Here is a 14147-nt window from a genome sequence, read left to right as displayed (position 1 = left end):
GCCAGGGTTACTGGCCAAACTCCGGGAGCCAATATGCCTGAAACCTGCTACCTGCTTCCAGGTGCCCAGGTGCAGATCCTTTCTCAGCCTTCTGTAGCCAGACCCCAGCAGCCCCAGGGGCCCTTCCCTGGCCTTAGATCTCCTGGCCGAGGAAAGCTCTGTCTCTCAGGCCAGCCTTCGTATCACTCCCAGTCTTTCTACTCTACTGCCCTGACCTTGTAGCTGCCTCCCTTGCCCCTCTTCTCCTCTGTAAGTCTCTCTGGCTGTGGTCTTAGTGGTCCCTGCCCTCTTTCCCAGCCTGGGTTCTGCAGGGACAGCAGACCCCTCAACTTGAGAGTGCCAGCTCCCAAACTTAGAAGTCCTGGCCTGTTTCCACTTTGTACTTTTACCACTGACTTAGAGCTGAATCCCCAACCTGCCACTGAGTCTGATCATTGGGAATGATCAGGTTCTACTGACTGTTCTAAGCAGGTAAGGGTCTGGGCCCATTTCTTTAGGGAGCTTATGTGGCAGAGTAAGGTCAACTGCTCTTTAGGAGACCACCACTGAGTTCCCTCCCGAGACCTCTACTTCCCAGCTCTGGGCCTACAGGGACATCCATGAACTTGTCCAGGCCTACTCCCCCACAACCAGCTGTCACCAGCAGCCCCAGGGGTGGGGTACTGCAGAGCTCAGGCCATTCATCTTCTAATACCCAAGCCTCTTACTAGAGGAGGATGATGACAGACAGCCCTCTGCCTACAGTGAGAAGCTAATTGTTCTTTCTGGAGGTTTAGAGAATAGTTGGGAGTGGGAACAGCTTCCCTTGCCTGTAGGGTCTCAGTGCAATTTGGTTTAACTCCACAGCTCTTTCCCAAGCAAGGCCAAGTACAGGCAGTGTCAAGTAGGTAGCAAGCAAGAGAGAAGACAGAAGTCAGGTCCAGAAATTCAGGTAGGTGGGACAGTGGGGAAGGGGAATCCATTTCAGAACCAGACTGGATGAGACACCTGGGCTCCACAGTGTCCAGTCCACCTCCCCAAAGGGGAGGAAAGGGCCAGGCAGCAGAGTGATCATTTGGCTTTAGCCAGACCCAGCTTCAAGCAGGCCCACTGCCCACACAGACCAGGTAAATAACAGCGGTTCCAGGAGTACCCTCCTGTTTTCAGAATCCTGGGGACTGAGACACTAGTGTTTTCAGAGTCCCTCTCTTTGCCTTGAGGGCAGTAGAATCAGGGTCACAGATAGACACTTTTAAGGGAGAATGGTAGGAAATAGAGTCTGTCCTGGTGAACCCCAGTGAGCCTAAGGGCTGCTGTCTCACTCTGGCCTTCTGCCATCTTCCTTTCACATCGTTTCCTCTGCCCATGGGCACCTGTCACAGCCTCCCTCAGGGCAAGAGCTCCTAAGGGGCAGGGCTTGATCCCATTGGTTTTTACCCTTCAGTGCTCAGTCACCATAAATGATCTGGAATTGGCTCAAACACCAGTTCCTACTTCCTACTGGGCAGACTGGGAAAAGCCAGGCAGTTCAAATAAGGCCAGGCCAAAGGGGTGGGTCAGAGCCTCTTGTGGGTGTTATCACATGTTCCTTCCAAGAACACCAATGTCAGTTAATTCAAGGTTCTTAAAATTCATCCAAGGGAGTAAGGAAAGAAAGAAGAAAAGGAAGGAAGCCAGCTAGAGTCGGAGAACTCACTATACTCAGGCTACTCAAGAAGCAGACAGCAGGGCCTTGCTTTTCCCAGGAAGCTGAGGAGCTCTCCGCCTGGCCTGGCCTTGGCAGCAGGCAGATTCAAGGTACTAGCATTGCAGGACGAGGCACAGGCACAGGCTGACTCTTGCTGACATCTGTGTCCGTCCTGGCCACACCCAGGGCTCTAGGACCAGCCTTGTATTGGTGAGAACTCCTACCCAGGGTGGGTGGGGGTGAGTGGGAAGGGGAGACAGGAGACAGGGAGGAGTCCTCTGAATTACTGTGGGCCTTCCTTGGCTCCAAAGTGAAAGATAATTTGGCCCTTTAGAGTGAGCTGCCAGAGGAATGCTGGGGTTGCCTGTGGCCTCGCCTCCCCCATCTCAGGGTGGACCTGCCCAGGCCCTTTGGCTGCCCAAGGGACCTCTTCTTTAGTGTCCTTCTCCACCCCAAGCCCAAGGCTAATGCCTTCCCAGGACCTCACCCATGCTCTGCCTCACTTCCCTGGCATCTGAGACCCAGGAAAATGTGAGAGGCTGCTTCTCCAGGTCCCCTCCTGTCTGGTGCCCTAGTCACCAGCTTGTCCTGCTCCTGTAGGGATGTTTCCAGTCATGCAGCCTCTGGGCTGCTGGAGAGCTCTGCACCTGTCTGGAGCCTCACCTGCAGAATTCTGGCAGGAAGCAGCTCTGTGTTCTGGAGCCAAGGCCTGGCAGGGCAGGGCTGGAACAGGAATTAGGCCTCAGTCACAGCTGCTTCCTGCCACTTACTGCATGAGGAGTCTTTTAAAGCCTGTAACTTTCTAGTACCCAGGAGTCCTCATAGGATATGGGAAGGGGCAGGGGGGAAGATGTAGGAAAGGACGGCCAAACAACCCAGAGAACAGCCTGTGCCAGAGCTGGCCTTACCTTCTTCCATCTGAGAACTCTCCTCTTCATCATTTGTGGCCATTTGGGTCCCTGACTCACTGGACAGTGGCACTGATATCTCCAAACAGGTTACAAAAAGGCCTTTTGTCTCCCAGATCCCAGGAGCCGTGGCCAAGCCAGCAAGCAGGTATAGGAGTTCCCAGCAGGCTGTGTGCTCAGGGCAGCTCAGAAGAGCACCAGTGGATGGGCAAGCACAGCACGGAAGCTGAGGCTTGGAGGAAGGGTGGAGCCAGGGACATGGGGGTGCAGCCTCCAGCTCCGGTGCAGGTCTTCTCAGAGGTGCCTCTGCAGTCTTCCCCAACACACTCACTCACTTATCAGATGTCCCTGAGGTATTCTCTTTGCAGGCTCTACATTGGCCCCTGGGAATACAAAGAGGAATTAAGCACTGTTTCCAACCAAAGTAGCTCACAGTCTAGTGGGAGAGTCCCAGAGCTAGAGTTACAGTACAGTGTGGAGGCTACTATGATGAGGAAGGCCTAATGCAGCTCTGGGGCAGGTGGGGGACAAAAGAAGGCCTCTTGGAGGAGTCACTCCTGAGCTGGACCCTGAAGGAAGAGTTAGGAGTGAGTGGGCGAAAGGAATTACAAGCAAAGGGAACAGCATGTGTAGACCCAAAAGACCATGCTCCCTTCAGGAAACTGGAGGTGTGCTGTGTGGATCAAGCATGGCGCAATGAGGGTGGTGTGTCAGAACGTGCTGCCTAATGCCTCCAATGCTGTGACCTGTGCATCCCCTTCCTGCTATTGGATGAAGGCTGGAGACACCCCATCCACTGTCCAGAGGACGGAGCCCTGGGGTCTGGAGAGGACAGGACATGTGAGAGGCAGAGCCTCCCATCCCCATCCCTCAGGCCCTGCCCTCTTGCCTCTGCCAGCCTCCCCCACTGCACCTCAGCAGGCCACAGAAGCCCCTGGGAACTGCCTTCCAGCCCCGTTTGCTGCCTCCTCTTCCTCCTCCTCCCCACTCCTAAAACCAGAAAGCCAGCCTCGCTGCTGAGCACCTCTGACTGGTCATCAATTCAGTGAGGCCCTGGGGCCTAGGCTGGGTGGGTGTGGGGTGGTCCCAGCCCTGCAGGGGAAAGGGAGAGGACAGGGTTGGGAGTGGGTCCCTGAACAGCCTTGACACAGCACTACCCTCCAGCTGTACTTCAGTCCCTGGGAAGAGAGGGAGGAGGGCAGGATCTAAGAGGCCAGCCAGGACCCCACATTCAAGCACAGGGAGACTGAGTCCCTGATTTTAGAGTGACAACATGGCTTAAGAGGGGAAAATGGCTTAGGCCTTGGAGTTACACAGATTTGGGTTTAAGTTTAGACTCTCGCTTATTAGTGGGCTACCTTAAGCACATCACCTAACCTCCTTAGATTTAGTGTCATTGATACAGTAGATGAGTAGTGCTGTGCATCTTTCAGCATTATTTTTTAAATTAGATAAGATGAAATCTAGAAGCATCTAGCATAGAGAACTTAGTAAGTTCTCAGTCTATAGCAAATAGTAATGTTATTTTTTTTATTATTACTGGTGGTGATTTTGCTGTTAGAAAAGCCCAATTATCCCAGGGAGCAAAGCATTTTTCTGTCAGGCTGTAGGACTTGACCTAGGAGGTGACCCAGAAGCAGGGGTCAGAGGCCAGGCCTAGAGGAGGGAGAGACAAGGAGCCTCCTGGTGAAAGGCAGCAGGGCTGGACCATAGGGCAGATGGGGCCACCACATCCCCAGATGTAAGGCCTCTTATTGGACCAGGCCCAAATGGGGATTGAGTGATGTCCACCTGCACCTGCACCTGTTCCCTGTTCAAGCCTGAGAGGGATGCAGAGCCTTAGCGTGGACTCTCTCCTGGGAGACTCAGTGCAGGCCTCCTGCTGCCGAGCCAGCATTCACCACCCAGCCCAGGCTTCTCACCAAGCCTCTGAGACCAGCCCTTCGAGGATTCTCCACCATTTCCTTTGCGGCCATCACCAGTGGCCGCAGCTCTTTCTCCCATGCCTCTTATCCCTGGGAGGGCCAGGAGATTTCATGTCACTGCCTTTTGCCACATCTTAACCATTGCTCCTCTACCCTCAGATAAAAATGCTCAAGAATGGGGACTCCCTCAGCTCCTCTTCCTCACTGTCTTCTGTAAGCTCTTTGTCACTGCCTCATAATTATTGCCATGTCATTCTCCTCCTCCTGCTCCCCTTCCCGCCACTCTTCCTCCCCCTCCCCCTCCTGCTCCTCTTCCCACCACTCTCCCCCTCCTCCTGCTCCTCTTCCTGCCACTCTTCCTCTCCCTCTTCCTGTTCCTCTTCCTGCCACTCTTTCCCCTCCTCCTGCTCCCTTTTCCACCACTCTTCCTCCCCTTCCTGCTCCTCTTCCCACCACTCTTCCTCCTCTTCCTGCCACTCTTCTCCCCCTCCTCCTGCTCCTCTTCCCGCCACTCTTCCTCGCCCTTCTCCTGCTCCTCTTCCCACCACTCTTCCTCCTGCTCCTCTTCCTGCCACTCTTCCTCGCCCTTCTCCTGCTCCTCTTCCCACCACTCTTCCTCCTGCTCCTCTTCCCGCCACTCTTCCTCGCCCTTGTCCTGCTGCTCTTCCCGCCACTCTTCCTCTTCCTCCTCCTGCTCCTCTTCCCACAACTCTTCCTCCTCCTCCCCCTGCTTCTCTTCCTACCACTCTCCCTCCCCCTCCTCCTCTTCCTGCCACTCTTCCTCCTCTTCCTCCTCCTGCTCCTCTTCCCACCACTCTTCTCCTCCCCCTCCTCCTCCTCCTGTTTCTCTTCCTGCCACTCTTCCTTCTCTTCCTCCTGTTCCTCTTCCCGCCACTCTTCCCCCTCCTTCTGCTCCTCTTCCCGCCACTTTTCCTCCCCCTCCTCCTGTTCCTTTTCCTGCCACTCTTCCCCCTCCTTCTGCTCCTATTCCTGCCACTCTTCCTCCCCCTCCTCCTGCTCCTCTTCCCGCCATTCTTCCTCCCCTGCCTCCTCCTGCTCCTCTTCCCGCCATTCTTCCTCCCCTGCCTCCTCCTGCTCCTCTTCCCGCCATTCTTCCTCCCCTGCCTCCTCCTGCTCCTCTTCCTGCCACTTTTCCTCCCCCTCCTCCTGTTCCCCTTCCCGCCACTCTTCCTCCTCCTTCTGTTCCTCTTCCCACCACTCTTCATCCTCCTCCTTATGTTCCTCTTCCTGCCACTTTTCCTCCCCCTCCTCCTCCTGCTCCTCTTCCTGCCACTCTTCCTCCCCTCCTCCTGCCCCCCTTCCTACCACTCTTCCTCCCCTCCTCCTGTTCTCCTTCCTGCCACTCTTCCTCCCCTCCTCCTGTTCTCCTTCCTGCCACTCTTCCTCCCCTCCTCCTGTTCTCCTTCCTGCCACTCTTCCTCCCCTCCTCCTGTTCTCCTTCCTGCCACTCTTCCTCCCCTCCTTCTGTTCTCCTTCCTGCCACTCTTCCTCCCCTCCTCCTGTTCTCCTTCCTGCCACTCTTCCTCCCCTCCTCCTGTTCCTCTTCCTGCCACTCTTCCTCCCGTTCCTCTTCCTGCCACTCTTCCTCCCCTCCTCCTGTCCTCCTTCCTGCCACTCTTCCTTCCCTCCTCCTGTTCTCCTTCCTGCCACTCTTCCTCCCCTCCTCCTGTTCTCCTTCCTGCCACTCTTCCTCCCCTCCTCCTGTTCTCCTTCCTGCCACTCTTCCTCCCCTCCTCCTGTTCTCCTTCTTGCCACTCTTCCTCCCCTCCTCCTGTTCTCCTTCCTGCCACTCTTCCTCCCCTCCTCCTGTTCTCCTTCCTGCCACTCTTCCTCCCCTCCTCCTGTTCCTCTTCCTGCCACTCTTCCTCCCCTCCTCCTGTCCTCCTTCCTGCCACTCTTCCTCCCCTCCTCCTGTTCTCCTTCCTGCCACTCTTCCTCCCCTCCTCCTGTTCTCCTTCCTGCCACTCTTCCTCCCCTCCTCCTGTTCTCCTTCCTGCCACTCTTCCTCCCCTCCTCCTGTTCTCCTTCCTGCCACTCTTCCTCCCCTCCTCCTGTTCTCCTTCCTGCCACTCTTCCTCCCCTCCTCCTGTTCTCCTTCTTGCCACTCTTCCTCCCCTCCTCCTGTTCTCCTTCCTGCCACTCTTCCTCCCCTCCTCCTGTTCTCCTTCCTGCCACTCTTCCTCCCCTCCTCCTGTTCTCCTTCCTGCCAGTCTTCCTCCCCTCCTCCTGTTCTCCTTCTTGCCACTCTTCCTCCCCTCCTCCTGTTCTCCTTCCCGCCACTCTTCCTCCCCTCCTCCTGTTCTCCTTCCCGCCACTCTTCCTCCCCTCCTCCTGTTCTCCTTCCCACCACTCTTCCTCCCCCTCCTCCTGTTCCTCTTCCCGCCACTCTTCCCCCTCCTTCTGCTCCTCTTCCCACCATTCTTCCTCCCCTGCCTCCTCCTGCTCCTCTTCCCGCCATTCTTCCTCCCCTGCCTCCTCCTGCTCCTCTTCCCACCATTCTTCCTCCCCTGCCTCCTCCTGCTCCTCTTCCTGCCACTTTTCCTCCCCCTCCTCCTGTTCCCCTTCCCGCCACTCTTCCTCCTCCTTCTGTTCCTCTTCCCACCACTCTTCACCCTCCTCCTTCTGTTCCTCTTCCTGCCACTTTTCCTCCCCCTCCTCCTGCTCGTCTTCCTGCCACTTTTCCTCCCCTCCTCCTGCTCCTCTTCCTGCCACTCTTCCTCCCCTCCTCCTGCCCCCCTTCCTATCACTCTTCCTCCCCTCCTCCTGTTCTCCTTCCTGCCACTCTTCCTCCCCTCCTCCTGTTCTCCTTCCTGCCACTCTTCCTCCCCTCCTCCTGTTCTCCTTCTTGCCACTCTTCCTCCCCTCCTCCTGTTCTCCTTCCTGCCACTCTTCCTCCCCTCCTCCTGTTCTCCTTCCTGCCACTCTTCCTCTCCTCCTCCTGTTCTCCTTCCTGCCACTCTTCCTCCCCTCCTCCTGTTCCTCTTCCCGCCACTCTTCCCCCTCCTTCTGCTCCTCTTCCCGCCATTCTTCCTCCCCTGCCTCCTCCTGCTCCTCTTCCCGCCATTCTTCCTCCCCTGCCTCCTCCTGCTCCTCTTCCCGCCATTCTTCCTCCCCTGCCTCCTCCTGCTCCTCTTCCTGCCACTTTTCCTCCCCCTCCTCCTGTTCCCCTTCCCGCCACTCTTCCTCCTCCTTCTGTTCCTCTTCCCACCACTCTTCACCCTCCTTCTTCTGTTCCTCTTCCTGCCACTTTTCCTCCCCCTTCTCCTCCTGCTCCTCTTCCTGCCACTTTTCCTCCCCTCCTCCTGCTCCTCTTCCTGCCACTCTTCCTCCCTTCCTCCTGCCCCCCTTCCTACCACTCTTCCTCCCCTCCTCCTGTTCTCCTTCCTGCCACTCTTCCTCCCCTCCTCCTGTTCTCCTTCCTGCCACTCTTCCTCCCCTCCTCCTGTTCCTCTTCCTGCCATTCTTCCTCCCCTCCTCCTGTCCTCCTTCCTGCCACTCTTCCTCCCCTCCTCCTGTTCTCCTTCCTGCCACTCTTCCTCCCCTCCTCCTGTTCTCCTTCCTGCCACTCTTCCTCCCCTCCTCCTGTTCTCCTTCCTGCCACTCTTCCTCCCCTCCTCCTGTTCTCCTTCCTGCCACTCTTCCTCCCCTCCTCCTGTTCTCCTTCCTGCCACTCTTCCTCCCCTCCTCCTGTTCTCCTTCCTGCCACTCTTCCTCCCCTCCTCCTGTTCTCCTTCCTGCCACTCTTCCTCCCCTCCTCCTGTTCTCCTTCCTGCCACTCTTCCTCCCCTCCTCCTGTTCTCCTTCCTGCCGCTCTTCCTCCCTTCCTCCTGTTCTCCTTCCTGCCACTCTTCCTCCCCTCCTCCTGTTCTCCTTCCTGCCACTCTTCCTCCCCTACTCCTGTTCTCCTTCCTGCCACTCTTCCTCCCCCTCCTCCTGTTCCTCTTCCTGCCACTTTTCCTCCCCCTCCTCCTGTTCCTCTTCCTACCACTCTTCCTTCTCCTCCTCCTGTTCCTCTTCCCGCCACTCTTCCTCCCCATCCTCCTGTTTCCCTTCCCGCCACTTTTCTTCCGCCTCCTCCTGTTCCTCTTCCCACCACTCTTCCCCCTCCTCCTCCTGCTCCTCTCCCACCACTCTCCGCCCTCCTCCTCCTGCTCCCCTTCCCGCCACTCTTGCCCCTCCTCCTCCTGCTCCTCTTCCTGCCACTCTTCTTCCTGTTCCTCTTCCCGCCACTCTTCCTCCTCCTCCTGTTCCTCTTCCTGCCACTCTTCCCCCTCCTCCTCCTGCTCCTTTTCCTGCCACTCTTCCTCCTGTTCCTCTTCCCGCCACTCTTCCTCCTCCTCTTGCTCCCCTTCCCGCCACTCTTACCCCTCCTCCTCCTGCTCCTCGTCCTGCCACTCTTCTTCCTGTTCCTCTTCCCGCCACTCTTCCTCCTCCTCCTGTTCCTCTTCCTGCCACTCTTCCCCCTCCTCCTCCTGCTCCTCTTCCTGCCACTCTTCCTCCTGTTCCTCTTCCCGCCACTCTTCCTCCTCCTCCTGTTCCTCTTCCTGCCACTCTTCCCCCTCCTCCTCCTGCTCCTCTTCCTGCCACTCTTCCTCCTGTTCCTCTTCCCGCCACTCTTCCTCCTCCTCCTGTTCCTCTTCCTGCCACTCTTCCCCCTCCTCCTCCTGCTCCTCTTCCTGCCACTCTTCTTCCTGTTCCTCTTCCCGCCACTCTTCCCCCTCCTCCTCCTGCTCCTCTTCCTGCCACTCTTCCTCCTGTTCCTCTTCCCACCACTCTTCCTCCTCCTCCTGTTCCTCTTCCTGCCACTCTTCCCCCTCCTCCTCCTGCTCCTCTTCCTGCCACTCTTCCTCCTGTTCCTCTTCCCGCTACTCTTCCTCCTCCCCCTGTTCCTCTTCCCACCACTCTTCCTCCTCCTCCTGTTGCTCTTCCTGCCACTCTTCCCCCTCCTCCTCCTGTTCCTCTTCTCACCACTCTTTCTCCTCCTGTTCCTTTCCTTGCTGCTTTTCCTTCCTTTTGTTCTCCTCTTCCTTCTGCCATCACTATCATTATCATCATAGCTGTCACTTATTAAGCTCTTCAGTTTATCAGCTTTCCTTGAATTCATTCAGTTCTCATAATGACCCTATAGCTAGGTAATGTTATTATACCCATCCTAGAGATTAAGAAACTAGGGTACAGAGAGCATATGTTATTTGTGTAAGGTCACACAACTAGTTAAGTGGTAGAGCCTAATTAAAACTCAGATCTCACTGCCTCAGGGATCTTCCTAAGAAATAAATCTGACCACATACCTTCCTGGTTAGAATCCTCCATCAGTCAGCTCCTATCTGCCGTGGTCTGTGAGGATGGTAAGAACTACTGTTTACTGGACTCTTCTCCATGCCAGGCCCTGGACAATGTGGTTTATTTGCATCATCTCAGCCAGCCATCTCCACAACCCTACAAGGCAGGTACTATGAGTAGTAGTAAGCAGTAGAGCCGCATTTTGGACTGAAGGTGTCTCACTTTAACCATTGCACTATAACACCTCCCATTTATTCATTGATTCAGCAAATCCAAAGCAATCACCAACATCATGTGGAGTCCCATTCTTCAAGCACAGTCTCACTCACTTGACAGCTCCCTTTCCCAGTGCTTTCCTTCACATCCAGCCAGTCTAGTACCAGGGACTGAATGTCACCCATGGGAGAGAAGCTACAGCTGAGGTGGTAACACATGGTGTCACCTTAGTAGCATCTCAGTGCTGCTTCCCATTCCTGTGTCCTGTCTGGGGTCCTTGATCATCTCAGATCTCTACCCTCATCATCTTCAATTCCACTGTACCTCCATCCTATTCCAAAGAAATTGCGTGTCCAGCTGCACAGGGAAAATGAAGGTTGTCACCAGCCAAGAACTCTCAGCTTCCTGCTTCCCATCTACAAACTTACCTGCATCCCCATTCATCCCTGCTTCCTCCTCTACCATCTCTCCTGTGCCTCTGCCATTCATGGTCAGTTCTCTCCTGTCCTGGATACCATTTCCCTTCACCTTCTCAGGACTGTCTTCATTCCTTTGTCTCCTTTCTCACCTCTTTGCCGGGTCCTCCTCTCACATCTATGAATGTATTTGGATCTCTTTCACCTTAAAAATAAAAGCCCTCTCTTTAGCTTATATTTACCTCTCTTCTTTTCTCTTTCAAGTTTCTGGGAAAAGTCATCGCCTGTCCCAGTGTCTCCCTGTTTGCCATCTGTTTCTCAGCTTCTCCATCATGGCTTCCAAAGCCACTCTCACCTGGCAGTGACCTTCTGATTCTAAATCCAGCAGACTCAACCTCTGCCCTCCCTTTAAAGGAGCAGCTTGTCAGCAAGCATCCAGTGAGCATTTACTGTGTAGTGGGCACAGTGCTGGGTTCTAGGGATAGCCCCTGGTTCTTAAAACTCATGGCCAAAACCTGGGAAGCATCCTGATTCCACCATTGCCTTTGCCTTCCATATTCAACTCTTCAGTCTCCAAATCTTTCATTCTCCCTTCTAAATCTGTCTGGCTTGGATTATTTCAGCAGCTTTCTGTCTGTTTCCCTGCCTCCAGTCAAGTCTCTCTCCAATCCATTCTCTACATCTGTATTCTAAAGAATCCTCCTAAAGTGACCAGGTGCTTCATTCCCCTGCTTTGGATCCCCATTTCCTAGATGCAGTGGTTCTCAAAGTTCCTTCTCATACCAGCAGCACCAATATCACCTGGCAACTTGTCGGATGTACATTTTTCAGTGGGGGCCTCACCTTAGAGCTTCTGAATGAGAAACTCTGGTTGGGCCCAGCGTTCTCTTTTAATAAGACCTCTGGATGATTTGCTTAGGCTCAAGCTCAAGAACCAATGGCCTGCAGGATAAAGCTTCAATTCCACAGCACAGAACTCCATGATCTGGCCCCCTTCCAAGCCTTCCCTTCTCCTTGCCACTTGTTTTGTTTTGTTTTGTTTGAAGTGGAGTTTGCTCTGTCACCCAGGCGGGAGTGCAGTGGCACGATCTCAGCTCGCTGAAACCTCCGCCACCCCCTCCAGGTTCAAGTGATTCTCCTGCCTCCACCTCCCAAGTAGCTGAGATTACAGGTGCCCGCCACCACGCCTGGCTAATTTTTGTATTTTTAGTAGAGATGAGGTTTCGCCATGTTGGCCAGGCTGCTCTCAAACTCCTGACCTCAGGTGATCTGCCTGCCTCAGCCTCCCAAAGTGTTGGGATTACAGGTGTGAACCACTGTGCCCGGCCCATGCCACTCTTTAGCACCCACCATGTACTCTCCACTCTGGCTATATGGACCTATGGATCCTATTTCACGCCTCTGTGTTCTACCTGTTTCCCTACCCATGGATGTATGAGATGCTCCTCTTCTTATAAGCCTCAGGAGGGCAGCAGCTGTCTTGTTGATCTCTGTAAGCCCATCACCTCCAGCAGTGTTTGAGGCATAGTTGGTATACTTAAGTGAAAAAGCAGATGTGGAAACTGAGGCCCAGAGTGCAGCAGTACCTTCGAGGAGAGTGGGGATTCTAACCCCAAACTCCTGCCTCCCAGTCAGGCTCTTTCCTCTCAACTAGGCTGCCTCCTTTCATTGCCCTGGAAGGTCTTTCTTTTAGGTTCAGACCCTTGCATCCTTTTGCTGTCTTCTTGCCTCTCCAGGGCATCTCTTTCCTCTTAGCCATGTTTGATCTTCTTTATGCAGTTCTGAGATCATTCTCCTTGATAAAGAAATGAGAACCGAACAGTCCCTGGCGCTCTGCCTTTCAGCTGCCTGTTGGCATCACATGGACCGCCCCAAGCCGGCTCTTCCTTTTGTTCATCGCTTTTTTCCAAATATAGCTTTCAAAAAGTTTTCTGACCCTCTCCTCATAGCACACATCAAAATAAATTCCAAACAGACTAAAAAGTGAAATATAAAAATACAACCAAAGGGAATTTTAAAGTAAGGATAGAAATCAAATCCCTGGAGGGAAAGAACTTTCAAGACACAAGTGCTAGAAGAAATCAAATTTGATAACATATTAGAATTTCAATTTAACACAAAAAGACTGCCACACAACTTTGAGAAACATATTTAGAACATATGGCAGGCAAAGGGTTATTATGAGAGTTAACAAGAAAGCCATTAGAATCCCAGCAGATAATGGACAGGAAACTGAACAGATCACACAGAAAGAAAGATAACTAGTAAACAACAGAAATATGTTTAACCTTCCTAGCAGTCAGAGAAATTCATGTAAAGGAAACAGGCTGCCATGTATCACCTACCATGTTTTCAAATAATGTGTTAAATTATCCTGCATGATGATGCCAAGAGTGCAGTGATGGTTGTGTCAAAGGCTACTGGTCGGAGTACAAATAGGGACCAGTTTTATGGAAAGGAAATGGAACTTGGTACCGAGAGCCATCACCCAGAGGCAGGAAAAGTCTGTGCACAAAGATTTTTATTGTAGTGTTACTTTATATTTTGTAGTGTTATTTATAATAGCCAAACCCAAATATTACCTAAGGAGTTTTTTTCTGTGAGTTATGGTCTCACTACATGGTGGAGTATAAAGCAGTAGCACAGCGGTCCTGCCGAGGGTGTGGGCAGCTGGACCAGCCAGCACAGCTGCTATCCCCAAACCTTCAGTGCAGGCAGGATTGGCAGGTAAAGCACTGGCCTCAGTGTTAGGAACTGAAAACAAATCTCTTCTTCTGCCACAATTCACATCTTTGAGTTTCATTTTCTTCATCTATAAAACGGAAATCATGAAGGCTTCTCTGCATAGCTACCTGTTATTCTGCTATAAGAACTAGTAGGACAATGCACAGGGCAACAGTGACACACTGTGCTCATTTGCAATGACAGTCACCTTCTGAGAAGTGAGAATGGGCACAAGAAATATTGCCTGCCCACTGGGCAGAATCCCAGACCACAGGATGAGGAGTAAGAGTGTCGGCGAGAGCAACAGGGCCTGGGCCCAAGGGTACAGATGCCACCTGATCAGGAGGGTCCTGCCACCTTGTTTCTTGGCCTTCAGGATACAGATGAACCTGCATGTTTTGGGCATAGAGAACAACATTGGCAAAGAGCATGGTGTATTTAGTGAATTAAAAATAATTCAGTATAACCAGGGTGTGGCATGGGCATGGTACTGCCCTTTGACCTGAGAGAAGCATCTGCCCCGGGCCCCACTGTGGTGCTCCTCTGGCCACAGCCTTTGCCGTGGAGTGAAGAGGAATATGCAGAGCCAAGAGGGATGTACCCACCCCAGGTCCATCTGCCTTGAGAGACCACTATCAGGTAATGGAGACCTCAGAATTTTTTGCCCTAAAAGTGACAAGTCCAAGTCCACTTCCATCTTCTTGAGGGCAGAATATAACACTCTGTGCGTACCCTAAGCCCAAGAAGGGTATTTGCAGAGGCTGTGAGCAGAGCTTGGATGTGTGGAGTGAGGAGGAGTCTACACACATGCACATACTTCTTTTTTTTTTTTTTTTTTTGAGACAGGGTCTTACTCCGTTGCCCAGGCTGGAGTGTAGTGGCACAATCTCGGCTGATTGCAGCCTTGACCTCACCTCCCTGGGCTCTGGTAATCCTCCCACCTCAGTCTCCCTAGTAGCTGGGGCTATAGGTGTGCACCACCACACCT

At 53.5% G+C, this 14147-nt stretch overlaps 1 protein-coding gene across 25 annotated transcripts in view; it reads left to right on the top strand.

The window, feature by feature from the left end:
• The window catches only part of ST3GAL3 (ST3 beta-galactoside alpha-2,3-sialyltransferase 3), a 228089-nt gene that overhangs the window by 194629 nt on the left and 19313 nt on the right, over nucleotides 1-14147 (top strand). For 2 of the 25 annotated variants that reach the window (XR_010124735.1, XR_010124734.1), the window contains exon 1: nucleotides 1805-13798. The exons of 21 other annotated variants lie outside the window; for them this stretch is intronic. Coding sequence is in view for 2 of the 4 variants with exons in the window: in XM_054491313.2 (XP_054347288.1) it covers nucleotides 298-444 (147 nt within the window). In the remaining 2 variants the exon portion in view is untranslated. Of the gene's footprint in view, nucleotides 1-297; nucleotides 769-846; nucleotides 932-1804; nucleotides 13799-14147 lie in introns of those variants that run through there. 2 more of the 25 variants (XM_063656942.1, XM_054491313.2) reach the window with 2 other exon arrangements.

This window comes from Pongo pygmaeus, chromosome 1 (assembly GCF_028885625.2).
Source record: "Pongo pygmaeus isolate AG05252 chromosome 1, NHGRI_mPonPyg2-v2.0_pri, whole genome shotgun sequence".
In the NCBI taxonomy this organism is placed as follows: Eukaryota; Metazoa; Chordata; class Mammalia; order Primates; family Hominidae; genus Pongo; species Pongo pygmaeus.
This window is presented reverse-complemented; position numbering and strand designations above follow the sequence as displayed.